At 48.5% G+C, this 24,386-nt stretch overlaps 1 protein-coding gene across 2 annotated transcripts in view; it reads left to right on the top strand.

Moving 5' to 3' along the window:
* Window positions 1–23,007, top strand: part of SLC6A2 (solute carrier family 6 member 2) — a 45,421-nt gene extending 22,414 nt beyond the window's left edge. The window contains exons 4-14 of one of the 2 annotated variants that reach the window (XM_063110851.1): window positions 1,825–1,963; window positions 9,603–9,737; window positions 11,416–11,519; window positions 12,601–12,725; window positions 13,558–13,670; window positions 14,917–15,045; window positions 15,540–15,639; window positions 16,661–16,761; window positions 17,273–17,440; window positions 19,040–19,111; window positions 22,452–23,007. In XM_063110851.1, the coding sequence (XP_062966921.1) occupies window positions 1,825–1,963; window positions 9,603–9,737; window positions 11,416–11,519; window positions 12,601–12,725; window positions 13,558–13,670; window positions 14,917–15,045; window positions 15,540–15,639; window positions 16,661–16,761; window positions 17,273–17,440; window positions 19,040–19,111; window positions 22,452–22,508 (1,243 nt within the window). In that variant the 3' untranslated portion in view covers window positions 22,509–23,007. Of the gene's footprint in view, window positions 1–1,824; window positions 1,964–9,602; window positions 9,738–11,415; window positions 11,520–12,600; window positions 12,726–13,557; window positions 13,671–14,916; window positions 15,046–15,539; window positions 15,640–16,660; window positions 16,762–17,272; window positions 17,441–19,039; window positions 19,112–19,739; window positions 19,880–22,451 lie in introns of those variants that run through there. The other variant, XM_063110852.1, reaches the window with a different exon arrangement.
* Window positions 23,008–24,386: the final 1,379 nt, after the last annotated feature.

Raw genomic sequence — 24,386 nt, 5'->3', positions numbered from 1 at the left:
GGTGATCAGAGAGGCCTCCTGGAGGAGGTGGCGTTCGAGCTGGGCCTTGAAGGGCATCGGGCAGTTTGCAACTGCAGCCTCTGAGTGTGAGGCACAGAGGAAGACTAGGCAGAGACTCGTTTTGGGGGCCCTTGCAGCTTCCTCAACCCTCCCAACACCTGTTACGCTTTATTGTGATTTCCCATTGAATGCTGCCTCCCCTTGCTAGAATATAAGCCCCCCAAGGCTGGGACTGTGTGGGAGCAGTTCCCTGCATGTGTCTGAGGCCCGGATGGGCTGGCTCACAGCAGGCCTCTGAGGATCGAGTGATTCAGGTGCAGAGCAAATACCACACCAGCTGTTCCCAGTTCTGCTTGCTTTGTCTTGAAAGGGTGTGGAATTGGTGGGGGAACCTCCCTCCCCTGGGATTCACTCTACTGTCTCATCAATTGGTCTTATTTGATCTTTGGTTAGATTCTAATGGGCTTTGATTAGATTTTAATTAGATCATTTAATTTGTAATCCTCTTTACCATTCCTTCTCCGTAGGTTGTATGAGGGACCCCAATATTTGCAAGCCTCTGGAATGTTCATTCTGTTTGTTTGTTTTCCTTAGTTAGATAAAACCACTTTTTATTGAAGGCTAACATATTACAAAGAAGTGAATATCACCAAGTGACAGCTCAGTGAATGTCACAAACTGAACGTAGCCATGTAACCAGCACCCAGATCAGGAAACAGAGCATGTGAACATCTCAGCAGTCCCCACCGTGTCCCCCGCATCAGTAACCCTTACCCCTGCCCCCTGTGCACCCCCTCTGACTTCTAACCCCTTAGGTTAGTTTTGTTTGTTGTTGATCTTTATGTGAATGGAATCAAACAGAAAGTGCACTTTTGGCTTTGACTTCTTTCTCGTATGAGAAAGCCTTCAAAAGGTTTGAGGAGAATAGAATTAAAAGATAATATGAATCTTTCCATGAACTTTTTGAAGTATCTTCATAGCATTATGTGTGAGAGATTTACACATGTGGAGTTAGTTTCGTATAATACTCTGTTTTATGAATAATTATCTGTTCTATTATTGATGGATATTTAAGTATTTTGTAATTTGGGGTTATTATGAATAATGCTGCTATGAACATTCAAGAAATGTCTTTTGATGATCATACATATACATTTCTATTGGGTAAATAACTAGGAGCAGAATTGCTAAGGCACAGGATATGCACACCTTTAGCTTTAGTAGATATTCCCAGATAAGAGAAATATTTGCTCTTTTCTCAGTTTCTAGATCAGGGTTTCTCAACTTCAGCAATATGGATGTTTTGGACAGGATAATTCTTTGCTGTTGTGCATTGTAGGATGTCTAGCAACACCTATGGTTTCTATCCTTTAGATGCCAGTGGCACTGCCTCCCCACAGATCATGATAATATAAAACATCTCAGACATTGCCAAATGTCCTTTGGTGGGCAAAATCACCCCCCTCCTGCTGGGAACTGCCACTCTAGATGGTGAGCTCTGTGAGTGCCAGGACCTTCCCTGTCTTATTTACTATGTCTCTCCAGGGCCAGGCATGCAGTAGGCACTCAAGAGACTTTTGTCTTTTAAAAGCAGCCTTGGGCTGGGAATGTCCCCAGATAATGTGCTTCACCTGGGGCAGAGCAGTCCTGGGCACAGGCCATGGCTGACCAGAGCAGGCTCACATGATGCATGGCAGTGGCCAGGGCCACAGAGTTAGGAGAGAGTGTCTGGATCTCATCACCATCAATGTGGCCTTACGGGGATTGGGCCATGGTCACAACCTCGGTCATTCTCCCTGACACCATCTTCCATGGTCCCCCCAGGCGTGGAGTCCTGCACCTTCATGAGAGCAGTGGAATTCATGACATCGGCTTGCCCCAGTGGCAGCTTTTGCTCTGTCTGATGGTCGTCGTCATCGGCCTGTACTTTAGCCTCTGGAAAGGAGTGAAAACATCGGGAAAGGTAATATCTCTTTGTTTCTCTTTCAGTTTGGAGGTTGGCCTTGAAAAAAATTTTTTTCTAGTTGTGTTATAACCAAGTAGTTGGTGAAAAGAGAAGGTGGGACTGGAAGTACAAAGCCTGGGTTCAAGCCCTAGCTCTGCCAGTGGTTTGAACAAACCCCTTCCCTTCTCTTCCCTAAGTCTCCCCAACAGTAGGGTGACAGGGTTCAAGTAGGTCAGGGCTCCTCATGCTTTCCTGCCAAAGCTCCCCTCATAGCAGAAACCAGGGACTGGGACACCCCCAAAGACTAGAGCGACTATCAACATGTCTTTGATAAATTTTGGATTTGGACATAAAACATGCAAATTTTGCATCCAACTCTGGAATATCACCATTTGCTTTACTATAAAATCAATAAGTCCCTTCTCTGAATTTTCGCATAAGGGAGAATGCTCCCGAAGATATTCAGATGTATGCTGGGGCTTTGGGTTTCCTCTGACACAGTGCTGAGTGCCCCCAAGGGTCTAGGTGCCTTGGAGAGAAGAACACAGGGTTAGATGACCAATGAGGGCCAATCTGGAGTTGGTATTTGGAACTTGGGTGACATTTCCCCCTGCAGTCAGCGTCTCAGGGGTGGGTATCCTCAGGAATTGACCTGTGTCGATTCTTAGCCTGGGGAACAATAACCCCATTTGGGCCCTATGAAGTCTATGTGGCGCTTGACTGTATTAAAGAGAATGTGGCTGGGAAGTGTTCTTTCCAGTGTTTTGGTCAGCTGTTGCTATGTAACAAACCACCCCAAAATGTAATGACTTAAATGTGTTGACTGAAATGTAATGATGATTCTGTGAGTTGGCTGGCATCATCTGGGTGGTTCTTCTGCTCCCTGTGATACTACCTGAGCTACATATCTGGGGGCTTGGACTGGATTGAACCACCCGTACATACACGTTGCTGGCAATCGGTACTGGCTAGGACCTAAGTTGGAGCTGTCAACCAGAGCCTTGGGTTGTTTCCACATAGCCTCTCTCTGTTGCTTGGGCTTCTCACAGCATGATGGCTAAGTTCCAAGAGCACGTTCCAAGCAGACAAGCCCTAATGTGCAAGTAGCTCTTCGGGCCTCTGCTTGCATCATCCTTGCTACTGTCCTGGTGGCCAAAACAAGTCTTGTGGTAAAACCCAGAGTCCATGTGGGAGGAGACTACACACAGGTGTGAGTTCATTTGGGGTCATAGTCAACAGTCTACCATGATCAGGTAGGCATGAATTTGGGAGAAGCTTCATGAGACAACTGATTTTGGAAAGTGGTGTGTACCAGGGCTCACTCTGGTGCCCCTAGAATTCTTGGTCATGTCATTAAGAGTGAAGATGGTGGCAAGGGACCCAAATCCCATGGGTATGAAATCTATCAAGAACTGGAGGTGTGCCTGCCTATCAGCATGTTGGGGACACAGTGTCTGCCCTAAGGAAGGACTCAAACACAATGCAGACCAGAGCTGGGAGGAATTCTGGGGTAGAGCAAAACCAGGTTAGGATCACTACCATTCCCATGCCTGACACCTAGTAGGTCTTCAGTAAATACTTAGTGAAGGATTGAAGGGTAGGTGGATAAATAAGTTTGGGGAACTTCATTAAGTGTTCTTTTGAATTCAGTTCAACTTATTAACAGTTTATAGACACTTACTATGTACCAGGCTTGATGCCAGTATTAGTGATGCAGGGATAAGTAAGACAGATTCCTTCTTGAATTGCTTATAACTTATGCGTGTTGCAGATAGCTTGTCACTAGTTTCTTGGGTCTCTATCCAGAGACATATGTGTGCATCCCTCTTTAAATAAACACCAATGGCCACAAACTATATACATCATTATATATCTTGCTTTTTTTAAAAAAAAACAAGACTTTTTTTGGAGATAATTTTATATCTGATAGTCAGATATAATAGAAATACAAACTGTGGTCATTTAAATTTTCATTAAGTCAAGTTAGTGGGTCACCACGAACAATTTTTAAAAATGAAATAGGCTAGATAATGAGTGCATTGCACACAGTAAAGTCTTAGGGAATTCCTGTTTCGGTTACAGCAATCTGTATGTTTATGTGTAGTTTGTGTTGATACGAAGATATTTCTTACCATGGGTCATGGCTGAAAAGTGTGAGATGCTGTTTTAGTGGAGGGAAGAATCTGTTTTCACTGAGAGGGTCTGCAAAGACCATGGAGAAGGTGGCATTCAAGCTGGGTCTGTAAGGACAGGTTCGGGTAGAAATGGGGCAGGGAGAGGGTTCTAATGGAAGGAACTATATGAGCAAAGCCACACAGGGCAGATGCCCCTGGGCCCAGCCATGTTTAGTGCTCTCTGCACCTTTCCTGAGTATCAGGAGCAGGGCTCCCTGGCCTCCGCAGGCACAGAGTGGCCCTGAGGGGAGACAGGGCCCTTCCTGTCAGCTGCAGAAGATGAGCTTTCCTTCTGCTGCCTGGGTGTGCGGCCGCCATGGCCTTCTAATATTGCACCCCAAGATTAAGTTCCCCATAGCCATCACCAAAGGGGCGGAGCCTGCCTCAGCTAGTTTAGCACTTGGCCAGATCACAGCATCAGTTGTCTGCAGAGAGACTGAAGGAGTAGAACTGAGCATGCTCAGTTCTTCTTGCCAAATGCACCTGGGAGGAGTCGTTCCCCTCCCCTGAGGAGGAGTGTAAGGAGGGGCAGGCAGGGGTGTTACACTAGGGGAGTCCCCCATGTGGAAACAGGAGGAGGGAGGAATGTGAGTCCCTGCTGCATGCGTCAGCAGAGGCCACAGCCCGCATTTTGCGTAAGTCCCACAGTGTTCTGGCGGCTGAGCAGACAAGTGCCCCAGGGTGTCCACAGGGAGGGTGTCCTAGAACAAGGAGCTACAGTCATGACATTCCTGTGTTCTGTCTTATTGTTTTCATATACTGGCTCATGAGAAAACCAAGAGCGCTGCTTATTTCTTCCCTGCGTCTGCAACAGCTTTTCTTCCTGAGCTTTTCCTAGCAGCGTTCCGCAGCCGTGGAGCAGACCTGAAATGAACTGCAAATGTTCACGCTTCCTGTCTTGGCAATGGTAGACTGTGCTTGGGAAGATGTGTGATGCCCCAGCCAGCCGGCTTCAGGGATAGCCAGGGGTGGGGTACCGTCTGAACCAAGGAAAGAGGTTTGCCCTGACCACACACTCTGTGGCAACTGTGTTGGCCATTGACCACCTCAGGGCAGAGGGTGGAGGTTTGCGGCAGGACTTAGTCAGCCCCCAGGATCCCGGTAGGTGTATGGACATCCTGCTTGCTATCCAGGAGTCCTGCCTGCCTCCCTGATCTCCTGAGTTCTTGGCTGAAGTGGCATTTAGCAATGACAAGCCCAGTAATTAAGCCCCTCGAAGCCAGAGCTGGAAGATATGCAGAGGCTCTCCACTGCAACCTCCTGGTACAAATGAGAAAACAGGGACACAGGGAAGGACAGGGTTTCACAGCAGTGTGCAGCACAGCTGGACTTGAACCTGGGTCTCAAATACAAAGTATTTCGTGTATGGCCGTACCACCCTGAACATGCCTGATCTTGTCCAATATATGGTAAATACAGTGAGTGGTTAAGAACATGGGCTTTGTGGTCAGACCACCTGTGACCTAGGGGTTAATGACCCTCTCTAAGCTCCAGTTTCCTCGATGATAAAATGAGGACGATTAATGATCGAGTTGGCTTCCAAGGGTGTTGGGAGGATGGAGCGAGAGGTCCTCAGAGCAAGGCTGGCTGGTGGAAATTGCTCAGTAAACGATCCTCATTTTTGTCCCCTTCATCAGCACCTCCACCATGGCTCTGCTCCCTCCTCAGTGATTTTCAAACGCTGCGCTGCGTGGCAGCATTTGAAAGCTAGAAGGAGGGGGTGGGCCTTATGTGTTGGATTAAACTTTCGGAAACCTTAGACTCCCCTTTTCCTGCAGATTAATCAAAGCAACAGAACTGGTGAGGGCCAGCCACCACTCTCTGCCCACTGCACTGCTGGCCTTGGGGCTGTTTGCAGGGTGGGAACATATGGAACACCTCTTGAGTTCTGGCAAAGGTGGTGGGATTGGGGAGAGACGGCCAGACCAATTCAAGGAAACACTGAGTTCTAGAATATTTGAACAGAAAGGTAGTTTTGTTACTTTCACATTCACGTGTTAACTCTAGCCAAGTCTTCCCACTAATATGTCAATACAGGCTGGTCCTGGCTTGCTTTAGTGACTTGATGGGACACAATTACAATGAATAGCATCATTTGCATATGAGCAATGCACGTGTTAAAGTATTTACACCTAGGTGTTTTCTTAAGTAATAGTGCACACCCCTCACCTCCTAAATCCTTCTTTTTGTTTTTTGGTGGCTGGCCAGTAAGGGGATCTGAACCCTTGACCTTGGTGTTATCAGCACCCCACTCTAACCAAGTGAGCTAACAGGCCAGCTCTCAAATGCTGTTTTTAAAAATCATGTCTTCTTTATTAGTAAAAATGTCCCTAAAACCAAGATTAGAGGATCACAAATTCTAAATCAGTGAAGGTTAAATTAATGCAGTTTTATAGTGATAAAATGTGGACCTTGATACTCTCTGTGTTAGAGGAGACCTCAGAGTAGGTCCTGAGCAAGCAGTGCTTTGCAAACTGTAATGCTTGCAGGAATCACCTACAGGCCTTGTTACAACTTGGAGTCCTGGGTCCCTCCTTGAAAGAGTCTGATTCAGTGGAAGTGGGGTGAGAATTTGCATTTCTCCCGAGCTCCTGGGTGAGGCTGATGCTGCTGGTCCATGGGCCTCACCTCGGACTAGGCCATTCTTTGCCCGATGCCTTACAGAGAGCTCTATCCACTGGAAAGTTCTTCCTTTTATGGAGCCAAGATCCTCTTCATTTTGATGATCAGCCATTGGCTTCAGTTTGGTAACCTGGAAACACACAAATTATCCACAGAAATACCAGTGGGTAAGGATTTGGGTTTAAGTGGATAGAAGGCAGTTGCCTTCCCTGGAGACTGAAGACACGTGCCAAGGCCAATGGTCTTTTCATTGCTTTCTACATCTCATGCTCAAAATTGGACCAGGTTTGGCTTCTCATGACCAGAGATGCATTCAAGTTGAAATTCTGAGAGGAGAGAGGCCTGGGTTGGGGATGGCTGAGCCCCACTGTCCCTCCTTTTGCCCATGTGCATGCAGGGCACATGTGAGCATGAGTAAGCTGTTGGCTGAGGATCCAGGAGCCTCCCTTTTGACACAAGGTCTTAGGCAGCTGAACCAATATCCACCATCCATTTCGAGAACCTCCAACAAAACTCAGATGGTTTAGCTTTGAACACATGTGCTTGAACAGGATGAGCCCCCCTTTCTTGATGCTTGACAGCAGTCAGGGTCAGCTCAGTCATATCCTGATGTGTTACTTGCAGAAAGTGAATCCATGTTGGGGCCTCAGGCATGGGCAATGAGGGCCACCTCTGGGTCCCATGGAGATCCCTTGGAGTGAGAACACAGGATGTTTGTTGTTTTTCAATGGGAGGAGTGTGGTCTCATCTGAACTTCTGGGCTGGGCAATGGGCCTGCAGCGGTTGACATGAGCTGTAGAAGACCATCGCAGTTAGGACCCATCATGAGGACATGTGAGGGCTCCTCTTTGTGCCTGTTGCCAAGGACTTAGACCCACTTGTCCCAGTTTGAAAGAATGAATGAGATTCATGTGAGGCCACCCAGATTTAACAGCTTCACTTTCCAGGGGATATTTCTTTCCTCATTTGTTACTGGTAATTTATCCCCCCTGTTCCTGCCCCACTGAAAGAAAACAAAAGCCAAAAGCCCAGGTCCACAAAGACCTTCACAGAACAAGGGAGTGATGGAGGAACCACCAGGTGATGTGAAACAAAGGAGGCTTCTCTGATTCCCTCTGAGTGCAGAAGACATGAGCGCCATGATGCACTGACTCACTCACTGCTGACTCATCTGCTCATTCATTCACTTGCTCACACTTTCATTCAGCCTTTGACTAACTTAGTCGTCCACTAACCTTCTGGTTTATCACCCATCCACTCACCCATATATCCATCCATATATCCATCCATCCACTCAATCATCCACCCACCTGACCATCCACCTACCTAACCATTCACCCACCTAACCATTCACCCACCTAACCATTCACCCATCCATTTAACTATATACCCAACTACACATCCAACCATCCACTCATCTATCCTTTTCCTGACAATCCAACCATTCATCTATACAACTGTCCAATCATTCATCTAACAAACATTTTTTAAGGACCCATGTGTGCCAGGTGCTAGGAAAACAGGTTTCAAAAACACAGGGTTTTGTGTCCAAGGGGCTTATGTTCTACTGGGAAAGACAGGTAATCAAGGAGGAGAGATACCAGTCCTTAGACGTAGCTATGGAAAACATATGACTTTATTTTCCATGTCTCCATTTCTGTTTTGAGCCTATATCTTTCTAGGCTGGCAAAGAACTTTACCCTTAATCATGTTTCAAAGCTTCCGTTTTCTCCCTGAGGATGTCTGAAGATTGTGGAAGCTGCATAGTGCCGGGGCTTTGGGGGGAGGAACCATCTGGTCTTTAAGTCATGTGTCCTCATGTTTCAGCTGAGTCGTCCTTGGGTCCCACTACCCTGGCCCTGACTTGATTTTGTGCTTGGGGAAGTCTTTCTGCATGGCTGCCCTTGGCTGCATCTGCCTAAAGCAGTGATTTCTTAACTTTGGCTGCACATTTGCATCACCTGGGAAGGTTTTAGAAAATACTCAAGTGCAGGCCTCACCCCAGAACAATTAAACCAGAGACTTCAAGAATGGGATCTGAGCTTTAACATTTTTATCTGTAACTTACTCCAGAGTATTCTATTGTGTAGCCAAGGGTGAAAAGGAACAGTGACGAAGCCCACACAGCCCTCCCCTGTCCCTATCCTTCTCTGTGCCTCCAACCTGGGCAAAGGACGGGGGGGTGTCTCTTTTTAGTCTGAGGATAATTTCTTTCCTTTTATGTTTCCGAACAAGATACTTTGTCTATGTCCCAAATCTGCTCCCACTGAGATGAAGAATGGCCAGAGATTCTGCTTTCTGCCCAGCTACATCCTTTCTTGAGCGATGCACTTAGGAGAATGTGCTTGCATGAGGATGAAGGGAAAAAGGGAGATGGAGAAGCAGGGAGGGAGAGGCAGAAGGGGGGACGGAGGGAGGAGAGAGGGAGAGAAGCTTATAGAAATCCTGCCAGTCAGATGGATGCAGCAGCCAATACCAGTGGTGAGATGGGTACGAGACTGTGCTTACCTGAGGCACTTTGAAGGAGTCAGGGGAGGTGTCTTTGTAGAGAGGAGTCCAAAGCTCTGAGAATCTAGTCTTTGCCCTTAGCTTCCATTGCAGAACTATCCCCAGAGTGACTGACTCTCCCACTTGGTTCTGAGCTTCTCTAGGTGCGGCCTGTGTCTGTTCACTATTCTGTCCCTAGAGTCTGGCTCAGGGCCTGGCCTAGTGATGGAGCTCATGGCATGTGCACTGGGTGAAGGACGGTGGAGGCAGGGCATGACTGGCTCTCCAGGAGAGGGCTCTGTCCCCCCACCGTCCATCCTCTCAGCAGGCCAGGGGCACAGTACGGTGCTCACAGGAGCCTGTCCATTGCCCAGGTCGTGTGGATCACAGCCACGCTGCCCTACCTTGTGCTGTCTGTGCTCCTGATCCATGGTGTCACGCTGCCCGGTGCCTCCAATGGCATCAACGCCTACCTGCACATCGACTTCCACCGCCTGAAAGAGGCTACGGTCAGTGCCTGGGGACCACCCAGCCTTGGGCCAGGGTTGGGGGAGGGTTCCTGGGGGCAGGTGGTGATGGGCAATCTGGTCCCAGCTCTGCCACAGACTTGCAGTGTAGCCTTGGACAGGAAGGATCCTTCCCTCTGTGAGCTGCAGCTTCTCCGTGTGACCAGTGCCAGTTGCATGTGACAGTCTCCATGAACCTGTCCAGCTCTGATGGTCTGGGGCTCTGTGGTTTTGTTTAGTGGCCTTCACAGACCACTCTTCTCAAGGAAGACAATACCCTGTGAAGGGAACATGATGTCCTGGGTCCTTGCTCCTGTCCTGTGCCCACCCCAGCCACCCCAGCCCTATTTCTACTCTCTAGTCCCCAACCTGGCCTTTATCACCATCCTGTGATGTCAGAATAAGGAGCAGCCTCAGCCACCAGGACTCTGCTGACTCGATCCCCCAACAGCCTCCTCCAGCTGAGGCTCAACGTATGATGAAGGCCGGGTGCATTTGGTGGTGGAGTGCACGGCAGTGGGGTGAGGGTGGGAGTAAGATGATCTCGGGGGTGCCCGGTGCCTTGAGCATCTTCACATAGTGGCTGAGATTACTTCCGGCTTTCCCCAGCAGGCCATCTGCAGTGAGAACACCTTGACATTTTTTCTCACAATTCTCAAGGGCTTCTTCACACTTTATTTGCAATATTCCTGGCAGGCAGAAGCGATGGAGGATGAGGAGGGTTGCATCCCAGTGTCCTCCCCGTCGTTATCATGTCCCAGCACACCACACTGTTGTAGACCGATAACCAAGAGAAAACCTGTTTTCTTAGTAAGAAAGATAACAGATAACAGAGCATAAAATAGGAATCAGCCTTGTAAAGTATGAAACCAGTTGGACTCCTGTGTGTTCTGCGGCTATTTAACTTTCTCAAGTCTGGCAGACATGTGGGAACCAAGCCCTTAGTGTGGTCTCAAGGAACAGCCCTACCTCCCCCCGTCTGATCACTTCTTGTTATTCCCTCTGTTTGCAAAGGTTGGAATAACACAAGTGGGGAGGTGACAGAAATCTCTGACATGTGAATTGCGGCTTGCAGTCTGGGTGGGCTAGGTATCATTATCCCCACTCTACAGGCGAGCAAACTGAGATATAGAGGTGAAGTCGGCCAGAGCTAGACCATGAGGCAGAGAGGCCGGAGAGGAACTCAGAACATCAGGCCTCTAGCCATCTGCTTTCATCACCCAAAAGATGGAATAAGGAAAGCCCTTTGGCCCCATGGAGTGACCTATGTCTGTGGGCTGGTAGAAACCTACTAGGAATCATTATCCCTTTCTGAAGATGTCATCTCTACAACTCCCAAGATGGTCATAATCCTTTGCTCTTGCCCCATACGTGTTCTAGACTTGAACCTTTAGTTTATTGACTTTCTTTGGAAATCAGGACATCAAATGTAGCCAGGAAGTTCCTGTAGGGTGAGCTCACTCATGACTACTGGGGCCAGGAGATGCAAGATTGGCCCCAGCCTGTCTCCATGGCTGTTTTGTATGGGCTGTGGGAAGGGACGACGGCTGCCCATCTCTGGTTCAGATCACGTTTCCTCAGGTCATAGAGCAGCCCTGGGGTTTGCCAGCCCACCTGGAGCAGTGAGGTAGTCCAATTCTGTAGGAAGCAGAGGGTGACGGCTTTTGTCTGCTGGTTTCAGGTATGGATTGATGCTGCAACACAGATTTTTTTTTCCTTGGGGGCTGGATTTGGAGTCTTAATTGCATTTGCCAGTTACAACAAATTTGACAACAACTGTTACAGGTAAGATCCTTCTCAGAGCTCTAGAAAGCTCTAAACATCCTGGGGGTGGATGCTTGCGGGGATGGGAGAGAAGACTCTGGTCTGGAGGATGACTCTCCTTGGATAAGCCAAATTTTCTTCTTGTGGACCATCCTTGGTGTCTGTGAACTCTGACATGGCCTGTGGGGTCCTTATGAACATGTTTCATCTCAGGGTGCCTCTTAGACAGATGTAAGGTGCAGAGATGGGCAAGTAGAGGTCGCAAGCACTGGGAGATCATGAGGATGGGTAGCTAGGACAGAAAGACACAGTTTAGCTCTAAGAGAAGACAGCACAGCCTAACTGTGCCATCTGACGCCCAGGCAGGAGGGGTGGAATATCCAGGCTGGTGAGTGCTTGGCAGGGTCAGAGGTAAGACTGCAGAGCAGTCGGGGTGTCAGAAGACCATGCTCTGGCTCAGTTCAGTAAGCATTTAATGCTGCCTCCTGCAGGCCCAGTGCTGTGAAGATTTCAGACATGGGCACAGATTTGGGCCCACCTCCGTCACTCTCCATCAGAGGCTTAAGGCAGCATCACAGTGTCTTTGGTAGTGGACAGAGCAGATTGAATATATATGAGTGGGTCAGGCTATAGGGAGGTAAGGATATGGGATGACCAGCCCCCAGATGGGACCAGCAAGATCATGGAGGTGAATTTGAGGTGAGCCTTGGAGGACAGGTAGAATTATGCCAGGCAGACACGGAGTGGACAGCATGGAAGATAAGCCTACAAGAAAGGTTGGGTTATTTTAGCAAAGCTCTGACTGCCAAGGTGAGGTGGGAGCACTGGGGAGCTACGGAAAGTCTGTTGAAGAAGGAGGCTGGTGACTCAATTCCCCAACAGGAGTTTGACCCCAGACTCTGGTATCATACTATTTCACCCATAAGCTGTTAACCTACTTCCTGCACCTGGTGATGATGGGCACTGGGGTCCATGTGGCAGCAGAGCGACTGAAGGGGGAATGGCATTTAAGTCTGGGTTCAGGCTGCAGATTCCATAGATGGTCAGTGGGCAGGGTGGGGGGAGTCAAGTGACATGAACTAACAGTGCTTCTGTCCCCTAGGGACGCCCTGCTGACCAGCACCATCAACTGCATCACCAGCTTCATCTCTGGGTTTGCCATCTTCTCCATCCTTGGTTACATGGCCCATGAACACAAGGTCAACATTGAGGATGTGGCCACTGAAGGTGGGTGGGCAGACCACTTTGGCCCCAGCCCACTGAGAAGGGGGCTAAGAAACCCACCTCACTCTTGGCTACGCAGCTCTCCTGTGGCTGGAGGACTGCGAGGTGGGCCATGGAGCTTTCCAAACCACCCATTTGACGGATCATCAGTGGGAATTGCAGGCAATCCTGGGACCTGGGTATGTGATAGCAGCTTCCTCTGAGTCAGGGTAGGAGGGACAGATTTTGGAGTATCCGCTCTGTAGCAGCCCCTGTGCTAAGCACTTGGCACACCTCCATGTAGTTCTCCCAAGGCTGCAAAGCAAGTGTTAATATATTCACTTTAAAAATGAGAAAACTGAGACTCAGGATAAATAAGTTGTCCAGTGTCACCCAGCTAGCGAGCAATGGTGCCAGCATTTAAAGCCTGATCAGTCTGACTCTGGAATTTGTGTCCTCCCCCACCGCTTCTCATATTTTTGTGGCCACAGAGAAGAGAGACCTGGGGAGGGGCTGTCCCCCATGGACTCTGAGGGTCACAAGCTTTTGAGAATGAGCGTGGATCCCTCCCGGTGTTTAGGAGGTAGGCTCTCAGCATGCAGCCTATAGCTGTCTCCCGATGCACTGCTCCCTAGCCTGGCTGTTCAAGGTCAGCATCCTAGATGTGCAGGTGCACTGCGAGTCTGTGCTGGCTTCATCTGTCATCTTCAGACCCTCAGTCTGCTCTGCCTGCACGTGGCTGACCAAGTGTCATGGGGCTAGGCTGGAGCTGATGGGGCCTGAAAATGCTCTCTTACCATCTGCATCTCAGACCAATAGTCCCAGCCGTTGATAAGGTCCTTGATGTTTCTTACAGGGGCTGGCCTAGTGTTCATCCTGTATCCAGAAGCCATTTCCACCCTGTCTGGATCTACATTCTGGGCTGTCGTGTTTTTCATCATGCTCCTGGCTCTGGGCCTTGACAGCTCAGTGAGTGACCCTGCTCAGGACACCCCCCTGCCCCGCCCGGGTCTGACCCCTCTACCCACCAACATACACATAGTACTTGGCCTGAAGTTCCCATCTTTCAAACCCCTCATTAGAAGTTGTTTCCAGAAAGCCCTATTTAAATGCAAGCAAAGAAATGAGTCCTCACTCAAAAAGATATGACTTAAGCCAAAGCCAAGGATCATAAGAACCTCATTGGCATCATAAAAACCCAAATCAGAAGGGACTTCAGATAAGCCAGCCCAACACTCTCCCCTTGCAGACTGAATTCAGAGGAGACACTGATAGAATCTTCTTCTCTAACCAAGCACTTTCCCATTATATTTCATCATGAAACACCAACGAAAACATCTGAAGCTCATTAGTTTCTTAGAGCCCTTTATTTTACCCATATGGAAGATTGCAGTTAATGGCATCTTTTTCTATGTGTGCCCATTCTTAATACATCATGCCTGGAAGTTTGCAAAAAATCTTTGGGTAGAGCTGGCAGATAGTTTCCTCTCACTGTCTTTTCCTTTTACTTGGTAGATCTGCCAGGAGCAGGGTGTTGAGAAGGATTCTGAGGCTGCTTCCAGACTTACAGGGAAGAAAACGGATTTTGATTAACAGTGTCTGCCAAGAGGAGAGGAGGGGAGAGTGGCGGCTGCTTGTCTGCTTCTTATCTGCCATGGCAGTGGCCTCATAAGGAATAAATGTGCTGTAGCAGTGGGATATGAGACCCTTTCAGACTGTGAGGGTCTGCAGTTTGAGGTGACTACTTTGCTTAATAATTAGAAAGGCAGCCAAAAATCCTTCTCAAAACTGCTGCCTGGAAGAAGAGCTAAAGAGCTAAAGATGCTCTTCTTTAGTAGTTGTTTCCAGAAGGCCCTGATTTACATGCAAATGTATCACAAGGGTGTCTTGGCATTTGACCTCTTTCACGCTCCCATCAGCTGATCTGCACCCACTCAGGCTGAGTGGGTGGGCAGCAGAGGGTCCCCGTTGATTAGGGGGAGACAGGAGTTAACTCTTCATCGTCTTGCACATGGTTTCTAAGTTCTGAGTTTGGTTGAGAACAGGACAGAAATGGAATGAGAGGATTGGGAGGACCTGCTCATTTCTCAAGGACAAGGCCACGGCCAGGGTGCTTGAGTCCCGGGCTGCAGGAGGTCGGACGTAGCTCAGGGCCTGAGACTGAGGTCCAGGAAGACCCTCATTCTTGCACCCCACCCTGCCTGGTTCACTCCAGATGGGAGGCATGGAGGCCGTCATCACAGGCCTAGCAGACGACTTCCAGGTCCTCAGGAGACACCGGAAACTCTTCACATTCGCCATCACCTTAGGCACCTTCCTTTTGGCTCTGTTTTGCATAACCAAGGTGAGGAGGGGCTGGGCCCTGTGTCTCCTGGAGCTTCTGGGGCTGCATTTCAACAAAGTCAGACATTCTCAGCCCCGGAGCTGGGCTGGGTGGGGCCAGGCTGAGCACAGGGAGGACCGTGGCGGGGCCCAGCATCTTCAACCCTGTGTGCAATCACCTAGGGTTAGACCTAGGGTTAGGGTTGTCCCCTTGCACCCCTGAGCCTGAAGATTTCCAGGCAACTCTATTTACTGCTTATTGATTTAAGGGGCTGCAAAAGTCTCTTTCAAACCCATCTCAGTCTTTACTGGCTGAAACACACACCCTTAGGCCCAGTGACTTCTATAGGCCTTGTTAGAATGCAAATATGTAACATCAGTACAATAGCACCATGACCTTGTCACCATGCTCTCAAACAGGATTCTGAGTGAGTGGGACCTGGGACAGGTAAGATTTGATGGACACAACAATTTCTAGCTAAAGATGGCCTCAGGCTCTTTCTGTCCATGCCGCAGGGTGGAATTTATGTGCTGACCCTACTGGACACCTTTGCAGCAGGCACCTCCATCCTATTTGCTGTGCTCATGGAAGCCATCGGAGTTTCCTGGTTTTATGGTATGTGAGTGCATGGAACACCCGCCCCCCCCCCCCCCCCAGTGTTCCTGGATCCCTTTTACCTGGAGATGCAGAGGCGCTTTCCATTTTTAGGAAAATGAGCCACCTGCTAATTCCAGAGTTGAGCAAGTCGTTTACTAGGAACAAGTCTCCCCAACCCTCAATTCATCTTTGGATGAACTCCCTTTGATAGGAGGCTGCGGGCCCCCAAAGGCAGCCAGTGTCTACTTCTAAAGAGGAACCCATAGGGAGCTGCTGACCCCTAAGTCACATAATCCATGCTAGGGTAGCGTTGTGAGATTTAGCAAACACCACACAGGACGTCCAGCTAAACTTGAATTTCCAATAAACAATGAATAATTTTTTAGTATAAGTATATCCCAAATATTGCATGGGACATACTTATCCTAATTTTTAAAATTTCTTATCTGAAATTTGTACTTACCTGGGTGTCCTGTATTTTATCTGGCCACTGATTCTGAAGCCGAATTGAGAGCACATTATACAAACTGTCAGATGTGCTGTAATGGTTCAGTTTTTTTCCCACGTGACACCAAAGCGTTAGTCCTGTTTTCAGTCTTTTCTACTTGAAAAGAGATGGCAACATGAGTCTGAGCTCTTCTGTCAGACTGAAGTCAGGGAGAGTGCAGTATACACCGTTGTTGATTTCAGAGAAATAGCGAGAAGAAAGAGCCAGGGGCTGGAGTCAGGCTGATCAGGCTCTGTAACCTGGCCAGGTCCCCTCACCATTCTGAGCCCTGGTTCCCTCTGGCAGGTTAATTGGGGTGGCACAGAAAAGGTGATAGTGTCCTTGAGCTTGTCCTCTCCCTTGTTCTGCATCCACGAATTGCCCATCCCCAGGTCTCCAAAGTCCAGGGTGTCAGCGTCTTGCCCCCTTGCACTGCTGTCTGCCTGGGGCAGGACCTCAGAGAGCACTGTGGGAGAAGTCCAGGGCTCTGCAAGGCCTGGCCCGCCCCGTCTTTGGGGACCTCTGTGATGGGCCTGTCCTGTGTGTATGCAGGTGTGGACAGATTCAGCAATGACATCCAGCAGATGATGGGGTTTAAGCCGGGCCTGTACTGGAGACTGTGCTGGAAGTTCGTCAGCCCTGCCTTCCTCCTGGTGTGTAGTGTGTGGCCAAGAGTCCTGTTGGGAAGGGACTGGGTCCAGGGTGAGGCTGGGGTGGGTATATTTGCTTCTTAGGGGAGGAGGCTCTGGGGTCTAGAGGCCCTGGTCATACAGACAGGACACTTGGGAGGCTCAGCCCTGCTGACACCAGGGTGGGCGTCCGCCTTCATGGGGTCTCAAGCCTGGGGCCAGTCCCTGGGGGGCTGTCGTGCCAGTTCCAAAGTCACCTTTTCATTCTTCCTCTTTTTTTCTTGCTCCCCATGGCCTTTGCCTCCTTTTAATCATTTGGTTCTTGAATGGTTTGTCCTTTCCATTTGAGTCAACTCTCTCTTTTCCCCTCCTTCCTTATTTTCTCCGTTTCCTATGTCCGTCCTGCTCCCTGCTCCTCATTTCTGTCATCTGTTTCGGCTTCTCGTCCTTTCTCCCGCCGCCCCTCCCTCCCTGTCCTCTGTCTCCCCGTCTCCCGCTTCTGTCGCCCTCCCCGGTCCTCCGTCCGTCCCCCCAGTTCGTGGTGGTGGTCAGCATCATCAACTTCAAGCCGCTCACCTATGATGACTACATCTTCCCACTTTGGGCCAACTGGGTCGGGTGGGGCATCGCCCTGTCCTCCATGGTCCTGGTCCCTGCCTACGTCATCTACAAGTTCCTCAGCACGCGGGGCTCCCTTTGGGAGGTGAGCTCTGGGCACAGGATGGGAGGTGGCCTCCTGGGTCATTCCTGTTGGGGTGAGACAGGACACAGGTACTAGGATCAGACAGACCCACCTCATTGGCCGAGTTATTTACCCCCTGAGCCTCTTTTTTCACATTTGTAACCTGAGAATAAGTCTATGTACCTTGAAAGGGAAAGGCGGTGCCTAGCACTGAGCCTGGCACATAGGAAGGGTTCAGTACGTGTTACTTGCTCTTCCTACTGTTACTTAAGTGAGAAGGTGAGGCTCAGTGCTTGAGTTCACTAAGGATCGATTAGACAGACTGCCATAATTGGGCTCCCTCCTGTTGCCCTTCTAAAACTTGTCATGTTCCCGGATGTCCCAACTGTCCTTGTCCAAGCCCACTGTGATCTGGTCCTCTTGGTTTTTACATGCCTTTTTCCTGAACCTAATAATCTGATCAGCCAAAATCACTGATTTCTGAAATATAGTTTTTCTTTTACATGTGTGCATTATATACACACAGGAGTACTTCAAAAAGTTTGTGGAGAATAGAATTGAAAGAATACGAATCTTTCTGTGAACTTTTTGAGGTACCCTCATTTATACATCTATATACATGTAACATTTACATACATTTATATGTAACTATTTGGGAAACGGTGCCCTTTATTCTGAAATTATGTCATTCCTATTATTTGGTTGTTAAAATAACCTTTCTTTTATAAACTAATGGTGATAGTCTTTTCTGCAGGTCCTTACCTTGCAAAACAAACATTTCATTTCTTCATTCCTTTTTCCACTCACTTGACAGGTAATTATTGAGAATCTAATATGTGCCAGGCAGTATTCTAGGTACTGGACAAAAATTCCTGCTCTATGGAGCTCACATTCTAATGAAGAGGCAGACGAAGGAGCGAGCCCTGCAGCAACTTCAGGAAGAGGGTCCCAGGCTGGGCTGTGTCTGTACCTCCCACCCCCATTTTTTGTGATATCCTTCCTGCCTGTGCAATCCCAGAATCTGGGAGCCTCTGTCCTGCGTCCCTGGGAGCATCCGTGTTTGTTGGACTCATCCCAGATGTGGGAACCGGGACCTGAGCTTTTTATTCTTCGCACTTTGGGAGTGGGGAAGTCTTCCCACTACCTGGTGGTCAGTCACTGATTAAGGACACATGCCAAATCCCTGCATGTGTCTGCACCCCAGGAGGCCCTCTCTAGTCCCACACAGGGGCCCCCCTTCCTGCTGTCCCTGCAACACTTGCTGCAATCTTAGTTTAAAATGACCTGTGTGTGTGTTGCTCCAATGCCATTTCCCCACGGGGGCTGTGAGCTCCCCCAAAGCAGGGACCACATGGGTTTTCTTCACTCTGGATCTTCAGGGCCCTCCCCAGTGTCTCCACAGTAGGTGGCTCAGTGAACATTCGCTGGATGAATGACTCAAAGTGAATAGACCAGCTCCACAAGCAAGGATGCGGCTGTCTCGTACAGACTTCGCCACAGTCCATGTGGGGTTTCAGGGCCAAATAGCAGGTGGCCCTCACCTGGAGCTATCAGCTGGGCTGCTAGGAGGGTGTCCCTGGGCCAAGCTGAGGCCCCCTCCCCTTCTCCGTCCTCTCACAGAGACTGGCTTATGGCATCACGCCGGAGAACGAGCACCACCTGGTGGCCCAGAGGGATGTCAGGCAGTTCCAGGTAGATGCTGCCTGGATCACTGGGGAGGGGATCTTGGGGATGGGCCCTAGATGCTCCCTGCTGTGTGCCCCCCCCCTCCCAGGAGGCAGGACCACACAGCCAGAAAACCCAGAGCAGCTATGGGCTGTAGACCATGGGGCTGTGGTGTTGGGTTGGGAAGAGGAGAGGGGCCTGTCCTCTGCTTTCAACCAGCCCCCATCTGCCCCTCTGCTCCTTGGTCCTGGGAAGCCAAGTGCCCATACTTTCCTGCAACTCTGTTCTGCCTCTACGAGGTGTCACCATGGAGTGTCACCAAACTAGGCTGAGAATTTAAATTGAAGGAAGAGTTTCAGGTACATCAGTAACCTATTGGCCTAAGTCCTACTTATTCCCCTTAAAAACATCAGGATTGGGGGATGGGGAGGCTCCCCAGGAGGCCCTTGCTTCAGACCTGCTCTATGACTTTGGGATGCTCCTTTGCTCTTTCTGGGCCTCAGTGACAATTAGGGAATCAACCTGCATGTTCTCCAAGGTCTTTGTCCTTTCTGCCTCCCTTTGCTTCTTGCTATGCTGCTCAGCTGGCCCCTGCTCCTCCTGGTCCCACCCACGCCTGGCCCTGTCATAAAGTCCTGCCTGTCTTTTTCTGCAGTTGCAACACTGGTTGGCTATCTGAACCTGGCCCTCAAGGCAGAGGAACCCCACCGCACCAACGTCCAGGCCAAAGGCATCTGCTTCGCTCCCACCCCGGACACTGTCTTGGGATCCCTCTCCTGGACAATGTCCTTTCTGACCCCCTCTTCCTCTTTTCCCAGTTACGATTAATTTAGTGACTCTGGTTTTTGTTCACCTTCTGTTCATCTGGCCTGGGAGCTGTGAGCTCAGCTGGTTGGTAAGCCTCGACGAAGAGGAGGAGAGGAGAGAACAGGAAAAATGACTTCTGTCGAACCCCTTTTGTTTGGGGGAAGTCTCACCCACTTTGGGAGCCCACCCAGGCTGAGGTCCATGTCTCGGGCAGAACTCCCCATGACGTTTGTTTATACTTTGAGCCACAGAAGAAATTCTCAGTCCACCAAATCAGAACGAGGGTAGGGTTTTAGACAGACAACAAAAACCCCCCAAAACAAACAAAAGCCCAGCTGAGTTTGGGGTGGGGGTGCATAGATCTTCCCTCTCTTGCCCACACCAGTAAGTGCTCTGGTGTCTGAACCTTGGTCTGGTAGTTTGGATTAATTTGTTCCTAAAATGAAGTTCATGGACAGGTGGTTCGGGAGATCTCTAACAGAAACCTTCTTAGTTTTCATTCTGACTAATCTGAGTTTGACTTGTGTGTGTTCTGGAACATTCCTCTGGCTTCTGGTGGTCAGATGGTCTAGAGCCATGGTGTCAAGAGGAAGAGCAGAGATGAGTCACAGTGAGCAGGTTCTGCAGAGGTTCCCGGACCAGAGAAACTGGTAGAGGCCACGATGTGAGTCGTGTCTACCGAGGCCATGTGCTGGTCTTGCTGTCAGGCACTGGGGGCCCAGAAACCCACCTGTGGTTCCTAAGATCTTCCTGGGGAACTTGGGACAGGGACCCAGCAAAGCCAGATGTGTCTCCATATGGGATTCTCTGCTGTCCTCATGGGCCCGGTGGGTGCCCAACGGCAGCCTGACCAGCTGTCTTCTTAATTGTTTTTCACGGACACCTGTAAAGCTTTCTTCTGGGAATTCCAGCCAGCACAGACCAAAGGTCTTAGGCAATGTAGCAATGGAGAGTTGGCCCTGAATACTGTCTGTCTCTCTTCGTGGGCTAGACTTGGCACCTTGGAGGGCAAGGTGGGACCAAGAACAGAGCAACCCAGTCACTCAAGTTGAGGGGAGAATATTCTTAGTAGGTGGTTGGTGGGTTTAGAGAATTTCTAGGTTTACTTTTGATACAAACTCACAAGTGGTGCCCTCTGGTGGTGACGGTGGTGGTTAGTTTCAGTTCAGTAAGAGAAATGATTCATGGTTTGGTAAGTTGGTGGCATTTATTTGGGATTTCTGCTTATGATGTGAGTCTCTTACACCCTCATTGGAAACCTTATTCTGACTGTAGGAGCCCCTGCTGCCGAATCTCGGGCCAAAGAATAAAGAAAAAGAGGCCACTTCACTTACTCTTAGGAGTGTAGAGAGACACATTTTGAGAAGGTGCTTTGCCTGAAACCAGGATGTCATTCAAAGCCTGAGAAGGCCCAAGTGGCAAGGCGTCTTGGACCCTTGTGAAAGGTTAGGCCTGAGAGCATCCAGTGGATTGGAAAACAATCAGGAGGGTGTCTTGGTCCTTTAGTGACTTCGAATCCTCCCATGAAAGGTAATTCCCCCAAGGTGTCACTTTTTTTGCTTCCCATCTGCCCAGTGAAGACTGTAAGGCTGGCTTCTATCTCCCCATGTCCCAGCTGACAAAACCAAGGCCTAGCTTTTCAGTCATTCTTGCTCAAGGTTTCTCAGCTCCTAAGGGATTGAGTGGAACCCTCGATTCATATCCCTTGACTCTCAGCCCAGAGCACTTTGAAAGTCCCTGAACAACATGGTTCACCCCACCCAGGGCTGTTATTAAAAAATGAAAATCCATTCAAGTGGCAAAGAAGTATTTTCTAGCAAAAGAACAATGTGTTGGAAGAAGGGAAGAGGTGAGAGGATGTCACTTATTCTCATCTAACTGGTTGCCAGAGAGGAAATTATTTAGCTACTCTCTTTTGATGAAAATAATCACTTTTTGGAACAGTAGGATGCGAAAAACCGAGTCTATTTGGCTGAAATGAGAGCAAGCAGTCAGCAAAGCCTGTATGTGTTAGAACAGGGGCACACTTCAGAGAGAGCCTGCAATTTTCTTTTGGCCATCAGCATATGGCCCTTCTGTAACCAGGCATTTGTCCCAAGGGGATCTGAGATGTGGTGCTAGCTGAACCAACACCAAACCAATGCGATGGTGCTGCCTTGTGGCAGAAGTTGGCTCCTGAGTCCGGGGTGCAGGGGAACCTGGCTCCAAGCACAGGTCACTTGGGAGGATGGGGGTACCCAAAAAGCTGTAGAAAATTCTCGTAGAGGTGTGGGGAGACCATGTGGGTTCACCTTTCCACTAATGCTTAATGGAGAGGGATTATGTGCTCTATCATAAGTAATGTTTGACTTCTTTTTTGTGGCCTTTTTTTAATAGCAGAGGTCACCCATGACAAGGGTGCTCCTGTGTACTGTATATGACACTTGACACTTTTGATATTTTACCAGGATTTTAAAGAATTATTATTTTCCATGAAATATAAGATATATGTTTAAGACCATCACATGGACATTTACTCAGTGTCTAGTTATTTAGGACCCACCTGTTAGTCTTCATCTATATGCAAATGAGACAAAGAAGAAGGGGAAAGACCAACTCTTGCCAAATATCCTGCTGAATAAAAGTCCCCAAAGCTGCCTTAATTCTCAGAGGGAGTTCCCGCCCAACAGGGAGCAAGTCTCTCACCATACGATCTGTTTTCCAGCCGTGGTAATGTGAGGCTGAAGCATTCTTACCAAAGAAGTCATTTCATAGTAGAGAAGCCCACTGAACTCACCTTAATTGTTTATTTCCTTTGAAAGCCACAGAAAGGAGAAGAACAGAGAGGGTGTGTAATGTGGTGGAAACAGCACAGCATTTAGAGTTTCAAGGACCTGCATGTGCAGCTGAGTAGCTGAGTGACCTGGGGAGGGTGGCTTCACCTCTCTGGGCTTCAAGGTTCTTTGTCAGTAAATTCAGGGGTTGGATCAGATAAGGAAATGTTCCATCCATTTAAAGAAAAACAAAATGTCTGCATGATGATGCTTTTGTGCTAAATTTACAATGAAGGAAGCACATCACTTACTATAGGATTTTCCAAAATGAAAATGACTCATTGAACAGAGAAATATCAGATTTCTGGCCTCCAAAATTTGATTTTTCTGGACATTCAGCAGTTCCTGTTAGATATTTCTTCAGCTGATACCAGAAAAATTTGGTATTAAAAAAATAATAATAATCCAACCCTTTTGTTCTGAGGAATTGGAGGGTAACTGATTGTCATGCCCTTGTAAGTCCCAGGATCCATAGCTCTGCGGGTAGGTGCATAGTTGTTGCTGCAATCACAGAAGCCACCAAACATTGGTGACTGTGAAGTTGCTTTTTGGGTCCCTGCCCTCGTCCTTCTGTCTCTCTGCTTCTGTGTAAAAAAGGACTGTTTCAGTAGTGTCCTCTCTGTGTCATGGACTATTCCAATGTCATGCAAATTTCTATGTCTTGTTTGGATTTATTTTAAAAGTTGTGCTCTTCATGGAAAAATAAGTGTACAGAATAATAAAGGATATTTCCTGTGCTATGTACCTGGTAATGGAGTTCCGAATGCTTTCAGCCATGAAGTTAAAATGCTATGAATTATGTAAGGAAGTAGGTTTGTCTATGATCAGCTTCCAGCTAGTAAAGAAGAGTTTCTGGTCATAGTGGCTCATCTTTCACCCAAATATGAGTAACTCTTTTTAAGACCTAAGGGACAGGAGACTGAAGGGGGTTAAATCTGTAATCCTAGCTCTGAAACTGACACATTTTTGTTTAAATAAAAAGTGGATATCAAGTGACACCAGTTTCAGCTATTTAGTTTTATTGTTTTCATTTCTAGGACTGTATTTCAAGAGAATCAGAACCTCCAGTTGGATTGAATTGAATGCACAGTTTAGTGCATCTGTGGGAGAGGGATACTTTCACACTTAGGCCCTTAGAGCTGAGTGTTGTTATTGTGGAGAAGATATGAACTTACATGTAATTATTTTTAATGTAAATCAGCAAGTAGATGGTGACACCAATATAAAGGAAATGTCAAATAACAATTCAGACAATGTCTTCAAATATGTAAAGGCTGTCAGGGTGCTGGGCCCAAGGACTGAATTGGGGCCAGTAGTAGGAAGCCCAAGGAGACAGCTTGCAAGAAGATTAGAACAGAGAATGGGCTGTTGCTGGAAGTGCTGAGCTCCCCAGCACTGGAGATATGCAAGCAGATAGCACGCAATGTCTCTCTGGGAGGTGGTAGAGGGGATTCAATGCCAAGTAAGGATGGGGGAGGGAGGTTGCATAACCTCTAAGGTCCCTTCTATTTGGAGCTCCTGGGATTCTTTTTGGATAGTCGTGAGCCTGGTCTTGTACAGCAGCTTTGGGAGATGCAAATATATTTATACCAAAGGTCCTGGGGCAGGGAGGGTTTGGCCTGTCCAGTTGGAGTTGAGCAGAAAACCCAGAGAGGGTATTATCACACTGATCATTTTGTTTC

The sequence above is a fragment of the Cynocephalus volans genome, chromosome 10 (assembly GCF_027409185.1).
Source record: "Cynocephalus volans isolate mCynVol1 chromosome 10, mCynVol1.pri, whole genome shotgun sequence".
In the NCBI taxonomy this organism is placed as follows: Eukaryota; Metazoa; Chordata; class Mammalia; order Dermoptera; family Cynocephalidae; genus Cynocephalus; species Cynocephalus volans.
This window is presented reverse-complemented; position numbering and strand designations above follow the sequence as displayed.